Consider the following 22,271-nt stretch of genomic DNA (forward strand, 5'->3'; position numbering starts at 1 on the left):
AATAATAATAATAATTAAATAAATTTAGGAAATTTAACCTTAGCTACTTAGGTGGCACTGTGAATATAACAGTTATTGTTTAATTAGCCTTGTACCTGTACTGATGAAGCCTGTGATACTCAGGTGAAAATTCTACGAATAAAGAATAATTGACGTGAGTTAATTCCGTTATTATAATAGTTAGTAATATGTCTACTCACGGTATTTCCTTACTGAAACTTGTAACTAGCAGACAAATTAAAAAAGTACCATATTAAGATAAAGAAGACAGAAACAGGTGAGATACTTCAAGATACTTTTAAATAATAATTAAGATGCTATATTCAATTCCTCCTTCAATTGCACTGAAGAAAACATCAGTGCAATTAAAGAAGGAACTGAAGAATTGAAGGAGGAACATCACTTGATGTAAAATCAGGTGTGAGACAAGGATGCATACTATCTCTACTCTTATTCATCAACTGTTCATCACATTTTTGGAACAAACTGAGAGCAATCATGATATCAGTGTCAGAGATATTCAACTTAGCTGTTTATGTAGATGATGTATACTCCTGAATGAATCCAGCATGTCTTAACAAGTCTAACTAAATTGAATAACTGAATATTTTCATCATATTCATGATATTGTATCTTCAGTAGTATATAGATATTATTACAGTATACATGAAAAGTTTACCTCATTACCAACTTCCTATTACCACTTTTCCTCCGAATTATTCTGTTATGTGTCAGGACTCCACTTTCATCAGATCTTGTATTTTGCTCTTCTGATGCGCTTCTCACTTGGTAAAATATATTGATCATTATCTTTACTTCACATTACTTAACTGCTATTTTACAGTCTACTGTTAGGTGCAAGCAGTAACAGCCTAGATCTTGGGCTTCTTTACATTCAAAGTATTAATTATATTCAATAAATAAAAAAAAATAATTAAATTGAATTAAGGCTGATTGAATATAATTGGCCTTATACACCCCCCCCCCCCCCCAATGTTATGAAGAATCATAATACTTTAGTATTTTATTTAGCCATTCTAAAAATTTCACTAATTCAATGTATTAGTTGCATTCAATGTATTCAATGTATTATTAAAAGGGAATACATCCCTTTTGCCATCCTGGTAACAAATGCTTGTTTTGCTAACCTTTCCTTCCCATTCTGTTTAAGTGGCCATAGAAGAACCATACAACCTTATCTTAGCTTTGCTAACGCATTCTCAATGTTAACTGCTATTGAAGCCATCTTTTTACTCCTTTAAACTTTTTCAGAATTCTCATATCTATGGTCTCTGGTCTTTGAAGTGTTTTGATAACTGTTCAAACCAATTTTATAACTTAAAAGTGGTTTGAACAGTCTTATACTGCTAGTTTAGTGTTTTGACTAATTCTTTATTATTCAGTATAAATTTATTCAACTTACTACCATACCAGTGGTATTAGTTCCCTTTTCATAGCTTGGTGCTGAGTTCTAATCCAATCATATGCAATTCAACCTTCTAAGTATGCAATATAGCCACTGTAAAACTTTTACAGTGGCTATACTGCATACTCACAAGATTGAATTCCATCTTCCAGCTTCTTTTCTGCATTTCTGATTTCTACTATTCTGTCACTGCTTATCTCATTGAATAATCTCTCCATGTAATTGCTCCGTGCATATGGAATATATTTATTTTCAGCTCTTGTCACCTTTATCATCTCTCATTCCTTTTACAGTACTCTTTTACTCCATTTATAAGCTTTTCAATACTCCCTAGTATATTTTTGCTGATGGACTGCATCTTAATGGTTTTGGTGTTAGGTGTCTAGAGAGAACTTTGCTCATCAAGCATGCTGAAGTGCAAATTCAGGAAAATTTAAGCAATTAGGGTGGAAGCAGGTGAGTTTATGCAAAGGCACCCATGAAGCAAGAGAATATGAGTGCCTTCACATAAACATAAACTGCCCAAGTGCAAAATCTAGTCTCTCAAGCAAAAATATTGAATAGGACAGTCAATTTAGGAAATAAAGGTGGTTGTGGGCCTAAAGGGATACTGCAGTTTCTATATACTAATGCCAGAAGTATCAGGAACAAGAGGGAGAAGTTTTTGGCATTGGTTAGTGCAACCTCGCCAAAAGTTATAGGCATTAGTGAGACTTGGCTAACAGCAGATGTAGTTACAGGGATAGAATGTGAAGGGCTTAGTACTTTAAGAGAAGATAGAGAAAGTACGATGGAATAAGGTGTACTGCTGATGATAATTGTTGAATCTTGAATGGAAAATTTTATTTTTAAATTTGGTATATTCAGGATTCAACAAGAGTTGGAAAACAATTAAGAGATACTTGAGCTTTAGTATAGAAACTGATTGTGAAAGGAGTATATAGAATGAATAATTTATATAATGATACAAAGCATGAATCAAAAATGGCAATTATTCTGTGTGAAGAATTATGTTTTAGTTAATTGTAACGGCCATAATATGTTCTATGTGAGACGTATGTAATCTAATGTTCAAGGTGCTTGGGCGAGCGTTACGCTTGCGGCAATGTAAATTATCGGAAAGCGGCTCATGCTCAAATTCGCAGAAGACACTGACCTAAGGAAACACGGTGACCTGGATGGACTAGCGGGAAAAGAAGGAGAGTGTCGAGCGAAGATTCATAAGAGAAAAGAGGGTGCTAAAGGTGCAAAATAAAAAAGGAATAGCCCCCTTGTAGAAGGCTTTTTGATCGTGGCACTTTCGTCCTTGCTCGAGTCATGACCGTTTGGTTTTTGACCTGCTCTTCTCAGTCTCAGGCGAGCAGTTCTATCTCGCCTCGTGATGGATCCAGGATAGCCCGCAGATGTTCTATATTGGCAACCATAGTTCCCGTATTCGCGACTGCAATGTGGAATAGGATCAGAAACAGAACCAGACCAACGTGGACAGTTCACCAGCGGTACTGAAAGGGGGCAGACGAGACGTATACCATGTATGACCACGTGCGTAAAGGTAATTCTACAATGTTCCAAACTTAGTTTTCAAGGAAAGAAAACCCAGTACTGTATGCAGAAAGTGGACTATCTTGGTAAAGTAATGTTTTATTCTCCTTTTGCAGTTAAGTATTAACTGTGAACGAACATTCTAGTGAGGAACTTTAGGTGATTAGCGTTAACTGCAAAGGTCTAACTCTATAGCAGTGGTTCTTAATCTGGGGTGTGTGCACCCCTGGGGGTGCGAGAAAGCATTTCCAGGGGTGCGAGAGAAGTTTCTAAATTTATGATGGAAATTACCGCCTGTGGAAACTAGCGAATGCTACGTTGACTTTTGGGACCCCCACACCTACCCGCTCTACCTTTACCTCAGTGCATCGCACTTACCAGCACATGCAGTACAATAAGAAACTGGTTGATACGTGCACGTGTACGCATACTCTGAGTACGAACGTTAATGAGATGGTTTGACGAAGAAATGAATACTAATTTTCTTTAATTTAATAAACAACAACATAGCCATTAAAAATTGAGATATTGTTTTGTATCTATATGTAAATGTATGTGTTTATTTTTCAATAAATAAATTATCTTGCAATAGATGTAATTTCCTAAATAAAGAAATAGAAACACATTTTTCAAGGAGGTGCGAGAACTTATTTTTAGATTCAACGGGGTGCCGATCACTAAAAAGGTTAAGAACTACTGCTCTATAGGTATCTTTGTCTCACATTGTGAATTAAGTAGAGTGTGATAATTATGATTTGTAGCCTTTAACATAGCTTGATAGGATAAATTGAGAAGATTAGAGTTTTGATATATGTATTGTGTACAGTCAAATGAGTTGAATCTTAAAAGGAGCCTTTGTTAAATTTCCAATTAAGTTCTAAATATCAATGAAAGCTCCTCACCTGAGTATGACTTTAATCTAATAGTGAGAATGAATGTAACTATGTACAATTTAGTGATCTTAATAAATGTTCTTTATGTTTTAACCTGAAATTAGCCTGTGCCTGAATTCAACTCATCGCTCATAAATTTGGAACCTAATGTGGAGAATAATTGAATATTTATAAGCCACGATTGCAAACATCATTGAGTATAATCATCATCATCATCAAATTCCTGCCATGTACCCTCAAGGGGTGTACAGGATATGACAGTACTACATGAAAAAATTACATCATTACTAACTTCCTATCTACAATTTTCCTCCAAATCAGTCTGTTACTTGTCAAGACTCCAACATTATCAGATCTTATATTTCTATCGTCTAAGGCACTTTGTACCGTATCAATCCACCTATATCTTGGTCTTCCTCTGGGTCATTTTGCTGCCAACCTGGTAGAGAACATTCGTTTTTCTAATCTTTCTTCGCCCATTCTATTTAAGTGACCATACCACCTGAGATTAGCTCTGCTAATGCATTCCTGGATGCTGACAATGTCAAGTTTTTTCGTAATATCCTCATTTTTAATATGATCTTGCCATTGATGCCATCTGTTCACGCCTGGAATCTTTCTCAGAATTCTCATATCTGCGGTCTCTAGTCTTTGGTCAAGTGTTTTACTTCTGACCCAGCTCTCAGATCCATAAGTTAAAACTGGTTTGAACACTGTCTTGTATACAGCTAATTTCTCTCTTACTCCATATGAATTTATTCAATTGACTTCCCACCATACCAGCTTTGCTGATTCTGCTGTCTATTTCTATATTTAATTTACCATCTTCAGTAAAAATCGTGCCTAAGTAGCTGAAATGTTTTACTTGTTCCACAGGTTCTCCATTCACAACACAGTTGACATTTTCAATGATTTTGCTTTTTTCATTGTCTTTGTCTTTTTATTGCTGACCTTCATACCATATCTATTACAACAGCTATTCAATTTAGTCAGAGAATCTTGCAGACTTGTAGCGGATTTATTTAGAAGTATAACATCATCTGCATAAAGCAAAGAACTGACATTAACATCTCCAATTTTGATATCAGGTTTAATACCACTTTCCTTCATAATGTGATCAATATAGATAATGAATAACAGAGGGGATAATGTACATCCTTGTCTCACACCAGATTTAACATTAAACCATCTTCCTGTACTTCCTTCAATTCTAACTGCTGACTTACAACTCAAATAAAGACTAAGTACTGCTTAATATAATGCCCCATTGACACCATATAACTGCAGCATATTGAATAGCTTCTCTCTTGGCACCTTGTCATATGCCTTTTCCAAATCGACAAAACTTAAATACAGATCTTTGTTATATTCCCAGGCTTTCTCGACTATTTGTCGTAAAGTGAAGATCTGATCCTGACATCCTCTATATTGCCTGAATCCAGCTTGTTCTTCACCAAGATTTTCTTCCACAATTCCTCTCAACCGTTTCTCAAGTATACTTGAATAGATCTTGCCAGGAACACTCAGTAGGGAAATACCTCTGTAATTCTCACATTCAGTTTTATTTCCCTTTTTATATATGGGGACCATGAGAGCTCTACTCCAATCATCAGGAATTCGTCCCTCTGTCCAGGCTTTCTGAACTATGCAGTGCAGCCATTGTAAGACTTTTATACCACCATACTTCAGCATTTCTGGTCGAATATCATCTACTCCTGCCTTTCCACATTTCAAGCCTTTGATGGCTTTTTCTACTTCAAGTATGGATATGTATTCCTAACTGCATGCCTGGTCAGTGTTTTTTACCACTGTGCTGTCATCACTGCTTTTTTCATTTAGCAGTTTTTCAAAGTAATTACTTCATACTTCAAGGATATCCTTTTCTCCTGTTTTCATGTCACCTTTATCATCTCTACCTTACTCTTTCCTCCATTCCTAAGCTTCTTCAACAACCTCCAGAATATTTTGCCGCCTTCTTGATATTTATTTTCTATATTCTTGCCAAAATCCTCCCATGACTTTTGTTTAGCTAGTTTTACACACTGTTTAGCTTTCTTACATTTGTCTCTGTATTCTGTAAGAGTAAAAGCTGACTTATTTGCCAGGAACTTTTGATATGCTTTCTTCGTTTCCTTCACTGCCTCTTTAACTTCCCGTGTACACCAGGGAGATCTGATTTTTTTTATCCTTGCACACAACCTCACCACATGCCTCTCTGGCAGAATCAATCAATGTTTTCTTCAGAGTTTGCCAGTGAATCTCCAAGGCTTGATTCCTGTTCTCAAACTCTTTCATTTTCTTTTCAATAATCTTTCTATATTTTAATCTACAGTTAACATCTGAGAGCTGCTCAACTTTTATTCGCTTTCAAACTTTCTTACATGTTATTCTTTTCAATATGAAATTCAATTTTATCCTGCTCAAGACTAAATAGTGATCACTTCCAATTTCAAATCCTCTGTACACTCTGGTGTCCTGCACCAGGGAGAAAACATCACTATCAACAATAACATAGTCAATGAGACTTTTCTTATTCCTAGCCTCTTCTCTCCATGTGAATTTGTGCACATATTTATGTTGGAACATGGTGTTAGTAATAACCTGTCCAAGTCCTGATCAGAAATCCAAGAAATATTTGCCATTATTATTAGCTTTGCTCTTTTCACCAAATTTTCCCAAAATATTTTTGTATGTCTCACAATCGTTTCCTATTCTGCTATTTAGATCCCCAACAAGGACCAACTTTTCCTTTTTCATTGTGTCAGTTGCTTTTTCTAAAGTGTCAAAAAATTCCTCCACTTCTACCTTAGTAGAACCTTCTGTGGGACCATAGGCACAAATAAGTCTCATTGTCCAGTTCCCCATTCTCATATTTGTCCACATTACTCTACTTGAGACTGACTGCCATTCAAGAAGATTAGCCTCATATTTTGTGTTGAATACTATGGCTACTCCTTCTTTTCCTTGATTGTCATTGCCTGAATATAACATTTTGCATTTATTGCTCAGAAAGATCTCACCACTTTTGGTCTTTTTTGTTTCAGTCACCCCTATTATGTCGATCTGGTACTTATCTAATTCCTCAGCTAGCTCCATTTCTTTGCCATTCAGGCTTCTTACGTTGATAGTACTGATCTTTAACTCTGGTGATGTTGAGTTGGGGTTTGTTTTCAGATTTGTTCCATTAGCTGACTTTTCGCTGTTCGTCTTGTTTCCCTGGCAAAAACAACGGGGGCCTTGTTTAACCGGGCGATGCCCCAGCCGGCATGAAATTTTGTCATGTTGTACCATCATTCTATATTTTGGTGTAACCAATAAGAATACAATTTGATCGGCTAAATCCCAAATTGCCAGCCCATCCTCGTTCGTTCAGTATCAAAGTAGATACCCAACAGGGTGCACCACGAGAAGGTGAGGATTGGACATTAGGTCAGAAGCTCTGGTCGGTTCTCTGCATTCCTTTAAAGGCTATGTGGAGGTCTCCTCTCAGTTATACAGCTTTGACCGTTAAGCACCCCTTTGAGTATAATTGAGTATAATTAGTTAGATAATTAAGTGCTGAAGGATAAGCGAGGGATAATCACCTCTGTATAATTTCTAGAGACGTTCCCAGGTTAAGGATTCCTCCTAACCTAAAGATACTGGCTGGCACAGCGGAACAAATAAATTTGCCAATATCTGACGGGGAAACAACTCCAGACAGTAATTACACAGGACTTGTCTCCAACAAGGAAATAGACCCGTTGTCCGAGAGTTCAATACACGTGGTTACTCTAAGTAGTCGGCCAAGTAGATACATAGCTTTCCTAGTTTAGCACCATAGCTTGTGTTAAGATAGGATTATCAGGATAATCAGTTTAAGGCAAAAATAAAGTAATTCGATTAACACAAGGATGAGATATTGAATATAGATATAGAAGCAAGATAAAATTGAATTTCATATTGAAAAGAATAACATGTAAGAAAGTTTTAAAGCGAATAAAAGTTGAGCAGCTCTCAGATGTGAACCGTAGACTAAAATACACAGATTATTGAATAAAAAATGAAAGAGTTTGAGAACAGGAATCAAACCTTGGAGATTCACTGGCAAGCCTTGAAGAAAGCCCTGATTGATTCAGCTAGAGAGGCATGTGGTGATGGTGTCTGCAAGGATAGAAAAATTAGAACTCCATGGTGGACACAAGAAGTTAAAGAGGCAGTGAAGGAAAAGAAGAAAGCATATCAAATGTTCCTGGCAAATAAGTCAGCTTGTGCTCTTAGAGAATACAGAGACAAATGCAAGAATGCTAAACACTGTATAAAACTAGCTAAACAAAAGTCATGGGAGGACTTTGACAAGAACATGGAAAATAAATATCAAGAAGGTGGCAAAATATTCTGGAGGTTGTTGAAGAAGCTTAGGAATAGAGGAAAGAGTGCTGTAAAAGGAGTTGGAGATGATAAAGGTGACATGAAAACGGAAGAAAAAGATATCCTGGAAGTATGGAGTAATTACTTTGAAAAACTGCTAAATGAAAAAAGCAGTGATGACAGCACAGTGGTAAAAAACACTCACCAGGCATGCAGTCAGGAATACATATTTATACTTGAAGTAGAAAAAGCCATCAAAGGCTTAAAATGTGGAAAGGCAGTTGGAGTAGATGATATTCGACCAGAAATGCTGAAGTATGGTTGTATAAAAGTCTTACAGTGGCTGCACTGCATAGTTCGGAAATCCTGGAATGAGGGATGAATTCCCGATGATTGGAGTAGAATTGGGAAGAAGACATTTTTTAGGCATTTGATGAATTTGTATAACAACACAAACTTCCACTTTTTAAACGTGTGTCTATTGCTTCTTATGGTGCTCCTGCAATGATATGTAATAAATCAGGCTTCATTTTATTATGTAAAAACGATGACAAATATCCAGATTTTTTGACGTACCACTGTATTATTCACCAACTAGTACTGTGTAGTAAAAGATTAAACGCAAAAGATGTTTTGGATATTACATTTAAAATTGTAAATTCTATTCGAGGAAAAGCCCTGCAATGGCAGTTATTTAAATTACAGGCAGGTGATAATAGGGAACTTCTGTTTTACAATAATGTTCGCTGGCTCAGCAGAAGTCAATTTTTAGAAAGATTTCTTATATTAATTTATGATATAAAAAATGGTTGTTACACTTATCATTTTTAGTAGATTTCTGTACGAAATTAAGCAATTTAAATTTAGAGTTACAAGGTAGAGATAAAAAATTTAATTGACATGTTAAGTTCAATAAAAACTTTCCAACAATACTTACTTTTATTAAAGAAAAATATAAATGACCACGAATTTAGACATCTCCCATATTTATTAAAATTTTTCGAACAAAATCAAGAAATGCTTCGCTATGATTTAAAAGAATTTATTCGTGAAATAGAATTAGTTGAGGAAGAAATAAATTCAAGATTTAAAGATTTTAAAATTGAAATGATTGTATCTTTTATCAATAATCCATTTCAAGAAAACTTGAACATCACAGAAATTTCAAATAAAATTAGTGGGCTGTTTGATATAAACCAAGCTGAAGTAGAACTTGAGATAATAAACATTCAGAATAGTTTACATTTAAAACCAATAAACAATGAAGTCATTTGAAAGTATGCACATGAAAAATTCCCAATATTAATTGATATTGCGTGAAAAATTCTGTCTTGTTTTGGATCGACATACTTGTCAGAATTTTTTTCAAATATGAACGTCATAAAAAATCAATTAAGAAACCAAATTACAAATGATCATTTGGATGATTGTCTGCGATGGGCCACTTCTTTATATCAACTTGACTATGAAAATATTGCGAGTCCAAACAAGGCCAGATTTCACATTAACTTTTTTTTTTTTTAATCAACCAGCATTTCCTGTAACTTGTGAGTTTGTAATCAGTCTGCTGTTTTTCCTAACTTTGGTTTTCCAAAATAGAGAAATAAATATTTTATTCCAATATATTTGGTTTTTTTTTGTTGTATTAAAATAATTAAAAGTGATAAATAAATTTTTAAATACACAAAGTTTTTAGTTGTTTATTTGTGCATAATCAGATATCAGGCTGGGGGAACATGATCTATATAAGAGAGTAGATCGCCGAATAACTTTTTATAGAAAAGTAGCTCGCGTAGTAAAAAAGGTTGAACATCACTGGTCTATATGGACAAAAAATATTGGGTGTCAGTTTAATGGATAAATTTAAAGTTATGCATTTTGGGATAAATAGATTACAAGCTGTGTACCACATTGATGACACTGTACTCCAGGAAATTGATGAAGCTAGAGATTTAGTGGTGGTGGTAGATGGAGAGTTAAAGTTTAGAGAACATGTTGCTAAGGTGGCCCATAAGATTGATTATTTTGCTATTGAAGAACACATTAACAATTAGAGTTAAGGAAATTGTTATTCCTCTTTATAAGGCCTCGATACATCCACATCTGGATTACTGTACTGAAGTCTGGTCTCATGAGTTTCTTGGGGATGTGGAAGTCGTGGAGAAGATTCAGATATGAGTAACCAAAATGGCGAGTGGTTTGTGGAATGTTCCCTGTGAAGATAGATTGAGGGCATGTGGATTGCAGAAGTTGGTTGATAGGTGAAAAAGAAGAGATATGATAGAAACATTTAAGTTGCTTAAAGGGTTTTGTAGGAATGATGCAGGCAAATGGTTCAGCATTTGGTTGGAGGGGCCAGAACAAGGGGTGTGAGGACTAGATTTTTTGCTTGAAGAATTGTGAATGAGTAAAATGGGTTGCCAGGGTCAGTTGTGCTTTATCTGTTAATGGGTTCAAGGAGAGGTATGATAGATTGGGTCTCCCGTGGTGAGTCTTTGGACTCCGTGGAGTTGCTCGTACAATAATAATATTTGCCGCCTTCATGGTATTTATTGCAGTAATAACGAAATTTAATGATTATTCACACCAAAGAATTAAATAAAAGGAATATCAAGTCAAGTTTCTGTTTTGATTACAACTCGTAGCACAAATAAAGATGCCTTTTTATTTATTTATTTATTTTTTGTCATTGTTGATTTAAAAATAATTGAATGCTCCCTTGATGTTCTGTGTTCTTATTCCGATCAGTGTTTACAGTTTTAACTCTTTACCTTGACAGTGTATATTAATTTTTTTTTACTTCTGTGTTGTCTTCATCTTCTGTATTTATATCAAAGCCTCGTTATTATTTTGTTTAGCTACTTTTACACATGCATGTACGTGCACACACACACACACAGAGAGAAAGCTTTGCTTTGTTGCATTTCTGTTTGGGTATTCTCAGGATATTCACTGAATTATTTGCCCAATAAATTTTTCTTTGCCAGGACTGTTTCCTTTGAGTCTATGAAGTTCTGATATTCCAGTCCTTGCAGACAACTTCAGTAGATACCTCTTTAGTGAATCAATCAACATAATTTAGATTTTGCTGCCAGGTCTTCCGAGATTAGTTCTTGTTTTCAATTGCCTTGTATTTTTTTCTGCATACAGTTCACCTCTAAAAGCTGCCTGACATTTATATGCTGCTTAAAATTAAATTATCATTTCCTATTTCAAATCCTCTATATACAATCAGTCCTTGACTAATGACATGTGACCTTTGTCCAACCTACTAACATATTTACTAAATATCACCTCACTCTCTTGCAGCCCATGTACTAGAATCTAGAATGTTATCACATCTTCAATGCATTTAAGAAATACTTTTCCTCGGGCTATTGTTACTATTGAGTATGATCAAATCCTCAGACTTTTGGAAGGAATATAATATCTTGTTACATGGAGTGAGGTGACACAATGCATGTGAATAGTATTTGTAAGAAGTTGACTCAAAGTTCATACATTCCCAAGATTCGACAAAGGCTTTACAAGAGATTGCTGCTAAGAAGGGGGAAATTAACAATGAAGATTTCAGCATTTGTTAGAATCTGTGAAAAAAGAGCTCTCAAACGAAGACCATATACATACAGCTAGAAGCACAGAAAATTGCAGAATTGAGGAAAAAAGCTGAAGAACAAGAAGAGGAACCCAAGTCCCAGAAAAAATTGGCAGAGATATTTGCCTCTATTAATAAGTCGGTTTGGTTGTTTTAAGAGATGGATACCCAACATGGAGAGAATTAGCAATATAGAAAAATGATGCAAGCTGCAGTTGCTTGCTATAAAGAAATTCATGCAAAAAAGAAAGGAAATTGATGCAGACCAAGTTGGATGTAATGTACAGATTTTTAAAGATGCCAGCTCATGCTGTCACGTCATCTTCTGAAGATTTGCCTAGACCTTTCACAAGTTATGCATTCTCGTGAACCATCATCGGAATGCTTTGGCTCAATTCTTGAATTTGATGAATTGTTTAGTTAATCTCCTTCTGGCTTTGATGTATTTTTACACTCACCAAAATGTGGATGTGAGGCATATGATAGAGTTGGTGATTATCACAATTAAGATTAATCTTTCACACTCAAAACCTTTAACCAGATTAACTCATGTTCAATGCTGTGTCTCACAGCCATCGTTACTAATCATCAAGAAATGCACAACATAGTGCTTTATGATATATGATTTGATATATATCATATGTCAAACGTTATGCATTAAGGGGAGGGCCACTACCCAGACTAGTTTAGACCTTTATTGAGGTCTCTTCAGTAGGAGCCAGGCCCAGATATGGAGATACCAGATAGAAGCAATAGCAGGGTCATCTCCACCTATAGGAGTTGCCAAAAAGGTGTGCCACTTTTTTATTAAATTACTCTGGATTTAGAGAAAGATGTTGAAAGTTAATTTTTCATTTGGTTAGACTATAATAAATTTAGTTTAATCCTTCATCCAAGTGTGAGCAAACAAAGTTTGCGCCTGAAAGTATCTTCAGGACTGGGGTAAGGTAGTACAACACCGGGAAACTCGTTGCAAAGGTGGTGCAAGCTAACATCACTCCTATCTCAGTATCTCCCATAATGCAAAACACAATAAGGGTCGAAACTAGTCTGGGTAGTGGCCCTCCCCTTAATGCATAACATTATACATATCCGCAAGGAGATGTGTTTTGCATTATGGGAGATACTGAGATAGGAGTGATGTTAGCTTGCGCCACCTTTGCAACGAGTTGCCCGGTGTTGTACTATCTTACCCCAGTCCTGAAGATACCTTCAGGTGCAAACTTTGTTTGCTCACACTTGGATGAAGGATTAAACTAAATTTATTTATAGTCTAACCAAGTGAAAAATGAACTTTCGGCACATAAATCTTGTATCAGCCCAGAAAAAGAAATGCCAGTTTTTTTGCTTAATGTTGCCTGATTATGATGTTAGATGGCTGTTCATTTTTAAGAAAGCTTTATTGAAAATAATTTCGTGAAACAGTTTTTTTCTAAAGTAAGTTTTTTTTATTGCTTATTTCTAATTCTTTATAATTAGCGAGACTTTGTGCCAGACTTGGTCAAAAGCTTTAGAGATCTGAAGTGCAACTGCTTGAGATTCACCAAACTTCTCCATGGTCCAGAGGTGGGTGATATATGTGAGTAGATCTCCTGATGATCAGCAGTGAACGAATCCATATTGGTGGTTGTTTATTAGGTGGATGCCGTCGAGGTAGTGTAGGAGTTGGGAATCATTGGTTCTCTCCATTGCTTTAGACAGGACTGAGGCAAGTGAGATAGGATGGTTGTTTGATGGCAGTGATTTGTCGCCCTTCTTGGGAAGCATCTAATGCAATATCAAGTATTAATGTCATTCTTATAATTATTTTTGATGTTCAGTTGGCAAAAATAATGAGAAAATAATCTTGTGCACTTTCTTTTGAAAAAATAAAGAACGTTATATATAACATTTGGTTCTGAAATGATTACTCAGTGGAAAAGAAAATACTACATATTTTTCTTATTCTTACTTGACATTTTCTTGAAGGTACAAAGAAGAAATCAGTGCACATTTCAGAAGAAATAAATTTACTGTTTAGATATGCAATATTTTTCAAGTAGCCACACTTTAAATTACTTTTTTATATATTATTCTCACTCACGAGAGGCAGGGAATCTATAGCAAATAAATGCCAGGGGTCAGTGGTGTGGCAGAGGTCAGGTAATCTATCGATATTCTCTTAACTGCTGGAGGTTGTTCCACACAGTTGAAGTGGATGGAATGAAAGGTGACTGTGAGTATGCCATTTAGCCATAAGTAGATGTTGAGCAGCTATTGCTCAAGTTCCTCCAGAAATGGGAGGCATAATGGGTGCTGAACAGTGGCCATGGAAATATCTGTAGAAGAAACACAATTCAGAAACTGATTTTCTGTGGGAAAATGCTGAAGAGTGTCTCTAAGAGCTCAATCAATTGAACTGGCCTTTTCTGGACAGCATCAAGAATTTTTAGGAAGGTCTTAGATGTGCCATCCCAAACATGGGAGCAGTATTCCAAGGTTGGCCAGATTTGGAAAGTTCTGATAAACAACTAGACAAAAATGATATTAAAGCAACTGATATAACCATAAGAAAGAACATACTAGTAGCAGAGTTATGAAGGCAACTTATGTTCTTATATTCTTATATCCTCATATGTTCTTTCTCGTGGTTATATTGGTGTTTTAATATCATTTTTGTTTTAGGTGTTTATCAGAACTTTCCAGATCCTCCCCCCCCCCTTTTTGTAGTAGAGTAAGTAACTGGTCAGAAGAGAAGTACCATCTTGAGCAGAAAAGAATGCCAAGTTTTATGAAGCTGATGCTTTAGATTTGTTATACCAGAAAAAGTTTGGAGTAAGAATCATCTGAGAAAAGAGAGCGATTTGGTCTTGACTATTGAGCTGAGCACTATCATCAAAAGTAAGTGGAGAATATCTGTTTTTTTGAGAAAAGTAGCAAAAATATATTTTGGAAGCATTGAAGCTTGACTAGGTTTTCCAAATCGAAGATACCATGAAGATAGTATTTATGACAGATGATCTTAAATAGTTAGATGCCTAAGCACTGTAACGCTTGTAGGATGAGTGAAGAGTGCTGTCATCAGCAAAACTATGAATAGGGTTTGCAGTCAATGAGAGCAGTTCATTTATATAAAACTGAAAGATGGTAAGTGAAGTGACAGAGCCCTGAGGAACACCTGCATTAACAGAAAAATCTGAAGTGAGACACCGTCCATCATTACTTGTTGGGTTTTTTATTATTATTATTATTACGTGACACCTCCAAAGAGTCCAAAGACTCATCAAGGGAGGGCACCCACACCACAACTCTTTGTCACCAACTACAGCAAACTGCAACTATCATCATCACTAGTGCCAGCTACTACTCACCACTATCACTATTATTTTCACAGACAATCACAAACATCCATGCCCACAGCAGGATTTGAGCCCATAACCCTTTGGCTGGAGAGCGGATATGCTAACCACTCGGCCAACTAGTGGGGTTGATCTGAGGAGATCTGAAAGGACAAATATAGTCCATATGATGGTAATTTGTTGAGGATGCCCTTGATACCAGACTCTATCCTTGGAGATGTCAAGTACAACAGCACGTTTCTCCAAACCTTTCCATGGAATGAGTCCAGAGGTGCTTGATGCAGGCCAGGAGATCTCCTGTGGATCTAGATCTGCAAAATCCATACTTGTGGTTACTAATTAGATAGCAGTTCTCCAAGTGTTGAAGAAGTTGACTGTTGATAACCTTCTCCATTAGTTTGGACAAAACTGAGATGAGACCGGTAAGTCGATGCTTTGATGGTAGATAGACATTTATCACCCTTTATTGCTATTTTAACTATTTTATCTTAATTATTTTACTACTAAATGTATAAAGCTCCCCAAGTAATTTACATTTTCAGTTGTCTTGTGAAAAGTTTAGAAAATAAATTATTCTATGAAATATCTGCAAGTGAATAGGTGGATAATCCCCCCCCCCAAAAAAAAAAGTTAAATGTCTATGTACCAAACACATCTTACACTTCTTTTTTTTTTATTCCAATCGTTAATTTTTTCTAAGAGAGAATTGTATCACAAAATTCATAATTTTTCAGTAAAAAAAAACTGAAACTATGATTATTATAAATCAAGAAATTATTTTGACATAAATACTTATTGACATGTAGAATAAATATCAGTACTTCTGTTTGGGATGTCTACTAATCAATCATATGATTGAAAACAAAATGAGACATTGTTGATGTATACTTCTTGGGGCTCTATTTCTTGACTTCTAGGAAAGTGTTTTTTTTTTCTTTCTCAGTAGTGAGAATAATCTAAGCTCTCAGCCTTTTTCTCAAGCACAGAGGATTATTATCTAGTATTTCTAAGATATAGTTTATTTCAGTAACCGCTGCCAGCAGAAGTATAAGTAGTAATATTTGGAACTTTTTTGGGGGGGGGGGTAGGCTAACTAATGAACTTTTTTTTTTTTTTTTTTTTTTTTTTGTGGCATAAATATAAACAGTTTTTCTTTGGTGAAAATATAACATGGAATGTATTGGTAAACCTTAGAATACTTTCAGTAAACAGCTGAACAACTGATGGAAAAGAAGGTAGTGGCTCAAATAGGTTGCAAAGAAATAGTCTGGTATTAAAAGTGTTGCATTATTTCTTTTGTCAAAACAGTAAATAAAATGAATGTAATAGATTTGGAATACTCTCTGTGAACACTTCCGAACCAGTAGAAAATTAGAGTAGTTATTTATAATTTCAGTTCCTGGAGCAGAGAGGGAGAAAATCCTCCTAATTGGAAATCTTCTAAAGGAGCATACATTTTGAATCAGTATGTATAGAATGTTTTCACCCATATCCTTTCTAAAGTGGTTAAGCACTGAATATTATTGGAGTGAGCATCTTCACAGAAAGTTACAAAAAAAAAAAAAAATCATTTGCAGCAATTTTAAGCTAAATGTTGAAAGTGACTGAGTTATAATGAAATATTATGGGATATAATTGACTAGTGATATGTAGCTGTTTGCAAATGATGCAAAATTAGGGAAAGCAATGCAGAGTCAAGCAGATGTTATGGCCTTACAAAGGACTTGAATAGACTGCATGAATGAGGGGCAGGTAAGTGTAACTGTCAGTTCAATGTTGCAAATTTGAAATTTGGTAAGCAATGATGGAATGCAAAGTATATGCTTGGTGGAGAAACTTTAAAGGAGGTAGAAGAGATGAGAGATCTGGCAGTGGTGGTGGACAAGGACCTGAAATTCAGGGGACACATTGCACAAGTTGTGAAGATGTCAAATTGGATAAGGACAATGATGCCATTGTATAAAGCCTTGATCATATGGATTATTGTGCACAGACTTGGTCACCAGGTTTTCATAGTGACAAGGATATGTTAAAAAGGATCCAGAGAAGGTTCACAGAGGTGGTCAGTGGTCTTTGGAATGTGGAGTACAAGGATATATTGAGAGAATGTAAGTTGCAAAACCTCATGAATAGGAGAAGGAGGGGGGGGATATGATCGAGACATATTAGCTAGTCAGGGGTTATCAGGTTGACATGGAAGATAGTTTTCTTAGAATGGGAGAGAGAGGGGGATAAAATAAGAGGCCATCACTGGAAATTGTATAAGGAGGGTGTGAGCAGAGGAACAATGAGCAGGTTCTTTTCATGGAGAGTAGTTGGTGAGTGGAATGCACTGCCTTGGTGTGTTGTGAATGTAGACACATTGAATCAGTTTAAGGCAATTGGATGAGCATTTTGTGCAATAGTTTTTACCTCCCACGATGAGTCTCTGACTGCGTGGAGGTCAGATGTTAGTAATAATACATTTTTATATTAAAAAAGGTGCCATAATTGGAATGTGAGTAATGCAATTTAAATTTACCATTAGAATATATTCATAAAAACAGAATAACTCAATTTTTTAAATTAAAGCATGCCGATCAATGTAATGATATTCTGCAAGGAAAGGGGGGGGGAAAGTTCATATTTATGTCAAAATGTTTTTTTGAAAACAGTGTTATTTATAAATATTTAATATAGTGACTTTCAGTACAAGCATTTGAAAATAGCATGAAAATTTCTGCAGTATTGTCATTAAAATGAAATAACATAAACTGTCTTGTTCTGTTGCACTAAAATGACAAAGATTACCATTACTAAGTAAATTCATTGCTATGGGCAATCACTTGTCACATTTCAGAATATATTTATTTTCACACTTAAAATTTGCTATTATCTTTGGGAATAGACACAGTAAATAAATTATACAGCAAAAAGTTAAAATATTGAAGAATATTTAGAGTAAAACAAACAGAAGTCACTCTGTTATAGTTAATCCACTAATGATTCTACAGATGCCATTAATGGACTATGGAGGAGGGTAATTACATGATGATAAAAGGTATTTCAACCACTTCAGTCAGTTGGGAGGTTAAGAAAGCAGCAGCTTTGAAGAATTACTCTTGTTCCATATGTTTCTATCTAATTCTTTTACTGGTAAGTACATAGAAGCACTGTAAATTTTATAATTTGTAGATTTTATTATTTCACTATAAACCAAAGAGTACAATTAGTTAATAAAATATAACAAAACAGATCTCCACATTTTAGTATTCAGGCATGTTAATTGTTAACATATTCATATGTTAACAGTTAAGTTATAGTGATTTCTGACATGAATAGGATCACTGGAAGCCAAGTCATAAGTCGAGGATTGATGATGATGTATTTGTGTACACCCTCCCTTTTTTTTTTTAATTTTTTTTTTAACATGATATTATTAATGACTACTCAATGTTAAACAGAAACCAAGCCGATAGCACCCTGTGATATATAACTCCTTTAATGGCTCCTTAATTCTCTTAGCAACTAAGAGAATAAAATCAAAATGCTATTTGTTGTTTCAAGGATACTTGTTACATAAGCCTGAATGATATAATCACATAACCACAAGAAAGATATTTATTTAACCAAATATTTCGGTCTGGAAATAACAGACCATCTTCAATAAACTGTTCTTGTAATACCACTGTTACATAAATATCTTTCTTGTGGTTACGTGATTATATCATTCATCAAAATGCTAATCTCTGGTTTTTCTGCCATTTCTTAAAAATTCTTAGGCAGACTGAGAGGCAGAATACAATACAAAGTAAATAAGAATTTATCAGCTTAACCCATCAATTCTCTTGGGGACAATCATATATATTCTAAAAGAAGCCTAGTGTCAGAGTTGTTAGTCTGTATGAATGAAAACTTAAATCTTCTGAAGTTGTTTTATAAACATGTAGTGTTTTTTTTTATGCATCTGTATGTGACTGTTGTGCCCATATGAATACTGCATTTTAGTCTATGGCATTGTCACAAATCAAGTTATGAATTTTAAGTTTTTTTTTCTTCTTTTTTCCCATACTGCATTTTACATCTTAATATTGATCTTATGTCACTTAATGGTTACTCACACACCTCTCCTGCCATTTTGAAATTTTATAACAAGAGTAGAAGAACAGAGCAAGTGCCTTATATTTTGGCAAGAATCAAACTACAAATTATCACTTCTCTTAAAAGAGCAGTTAATAGTCATATATGCAGCATGTATTACTTTTTGAGATTGCTCTTGAGTTTAATGTTAGTTAGTTGTTTGTATTCCAAGAAACTAATAATTAGGCAGATGTTTATTTCTGAATTGTAGGTTATTTTTTATATATCAAAATATTTAATGTGTTTTAGTTCATGATTCAGTGATGCAACTCATGTTTTATCAGGTATCTGCTACTCAGCCTTTATTCCCATCGACTGGTCTCTTTAGTAATGTGATATCACCAGAACATCTTCAGCAAAGCTTGCCAGATTTTGATAGGCAAAGTGTAATTTCTTCTAAGTCTGTTGGAAGGCAGATAGATAAAAAAACAAAAAGAAAGATGAGACATGAATGGTTTATGCAAAGTAAGTACTGTTGAGAAAATTAGATTTAGCATAGCTTTTAGTTCCATTTTGTTACTCTCCTAGGTTGTTTGATGTACTTGCCACATCATGAACTCTTTTTTTTTTTTTTTTAACTCTTAAAATGTTATAACGATCTTTTCCTTTGCATTTGTTTTGTACATTTTTGACGATGAATAATGATGAATGGATAATTGAAAATATTGCTTTCTAGATTTGAAATTGTATCAACAGTTGCTTATTTTTTTTACAAAGGAAACACAATCCAACATCCTTACAATCGATATTTTAGGCTACCTATCACGATTCTGATGACAGGTTGAATTCTACTTTTGATGTTTGAATAATCTTCAAATATATGAATAATCATATATTTGAAGCTTTTTCTTGAAAATAAAAATTATGATATTGACTTTGCAGTGAATAAATAACTGTTATCATTACAACTTAGCCAAAAAGTAAGCTCCATTCTGACATCATTATGTGGTGCATCATACTGATGCATACAAGTATTAAATTTGATCTTAATGTGATAAGTCATTCCTGTTGCCAGTTTCTTTACAGGCTATTTTGTTTTCAAAAGAAAAACAGGCTGGCTGCTAGAATCTCAGATATTCATGTACAAATAATGTTGAAGAAAACCAATATTCAAAAAATGAAATTTTCTTCAAACCACCCTTTGAAGAATACTGAATATTGAAACACTTTCAGCCTATTCATAATGACAGCTGAAATTTGGCATTTTAATATATAGATCATCATCACAGTTGGGCATGTTAACTTCTTCTCATCTGGAGTTCCAGTTCATCTTAGAGAGATGCTGTTGGCTACATATCACAACTCTAGGATGATCAGGCAAATTCTAGAACGTGCCAACCTAACTTTATGGAAGCATAGTTATGCCTAGATATGAAGGATCATCATCAATTTCCTCATATGTACCCACAAGGGGAGTTCAGGTTACTATGACAGCACTACATGATTAAGTTTACATTATTATTAATCTCCTATCAACAGTTTTCCTCCAAATTAGTCTATTACTTCTAAGCACTCCAATATTGTCATATCTAACATTTCTAACATCATCAAATTCCTGACATGTACCCTCAAGGGGTGTACAGGATATGATAGTACTACATGAAAAATATACATAATTACTAACTTCCTATCTACAATTTTCCTCCAAATCAGTCTATTACTTGTCAAGACTCCAATATTATCATTATCAGATCTTATATTTCTATCGTCTAAGGCACTTTGTACCGTATCAATCCACCTATATCTTAGTCTTCCTTTGGGTCGTTTTCCTGCCAACCTGGCAGAGAACGCTTGTTTTGCTAATCTTTCCTCTCCCATTCTGTTTAAGCGACCATACCACCTGAGATTAGCTCTGCTAACACATTCCTGGATGCTGACAATGTCAAGTTCTTTCCTAATATCCTTGTTTTTAATATGATATTGCCATTGATGCCATCTGTTCACGCTCCTAATCTTTCTTAGGACTCTCATATCTGCAGTGTCTTTGGTGAAGTGTTTTACTTCTGACCCAGCTCTCAGATCCATAAGTTAAAACTGGTTTGAACATTGTCTTGTATACAGCTAATTAATGTTCTGACTAATTTCTCTCTTATTCCATATGAATTTATTCAGTTGACTTCCCATCATACCAGTTTTGTTGATTCTGTTGTCTATTTCCATATTTAATTTACCATCTTCACTAAAAATTATGCCTAAGTAGCTGAAATGTTTTACTTGTTCCACAGGTTGCCCGTTCACAACACAGTTGACATTTTCAACAATTCCACCTATTTTCATTGTCTTTATCTTTTTAATGCTGACCTTCATACCATATCTATTACAACAGTTATTCAATTTAGTCAGGGAATCTGGCAAACTTGTAGCGGATTTATTCAGAAGTATAACATCGTCCACATAAAGCAAAGAGCTGACATTAACATCTCCAATTCTGATATCATGTTTAATACCACTTTCCTTCATAATGTGATCCATATAGATAATGAATAACAGAGGGGATAATGTACATCCTTGTCTCACACCATATTTAACATTAAACCATCTTGCTGTACATCCTTCAATTCTAACTGCCGACTTAAAGCTCAAACACAGACTAAGTATTGCTTGATATAATACCCCATTGACACCATATAACTGTAGCGTATTGAATAGCTTCTCTCTTGGCACCTTGTCATATGCCTTTTCCAGATCGACAAAACTTAAATACAGATCTTTGTTATATTCCCATGCTTTCTCGACTGTTTGTCGTAAAGTGAAGATCTGATCCTGACAACCTCTATTTGGCCTGAATCCAGCTTGTTCTTCACCAAGCTTTTCTTCCACAATTCTTCTCAACCGTTTCTCAAGTATACTTGCCAGGAACACTCAGTAAGGAAATACCTCTGTAATTCTCACATTCAGTTTTATTTCCCTTTTTATATATGGGCACTATTAGAGCTCTGCTCCAATCATTGGGAATTCGTCCCTCTGTCCAGGCTTTCTGAACCATGCAGTGCAGACACTGTAAGAAT

General features: G+C 35.0%; 1 protein-coding gene across 1 annotated transcript in view; it reads left to right on the top strand.

The window, feature by feature from the left end:
• LOC150109697 (ribosome biogenesis protein SLX9 homolog) overlaps positions 1-22,271 on the top strand; it is a 93,366-nt gene that overhangs the window by 17,799 nt on the left and 53,296 nt on the right. The window contains exon 3 of the mRNA XM_090409765.1: positions 19,548-19,728. Coding sequence (XP_090265891.1) covers positions 19,548-19,728 — 181 coding nt within the window. The remainder of the gene's footprint in view (positions 1-19,547; positions 19,729-22,271) is intronic.

Source organism: Typopeltis vanoorti, chromosome 2, assembly GCF_054136105.1.
Source record: "Typopeltis vanoorti isolate ZY-2024b chromosome 2, IOZ_Tvanoo_1.0, whole genome shotgun sequence".
NCBI lineage: Eukaryota > Metazoa > Arthropoda > Arachnida > Uropygi > Thelyphonidae > Typopeltis > Typopeltis vanoorti.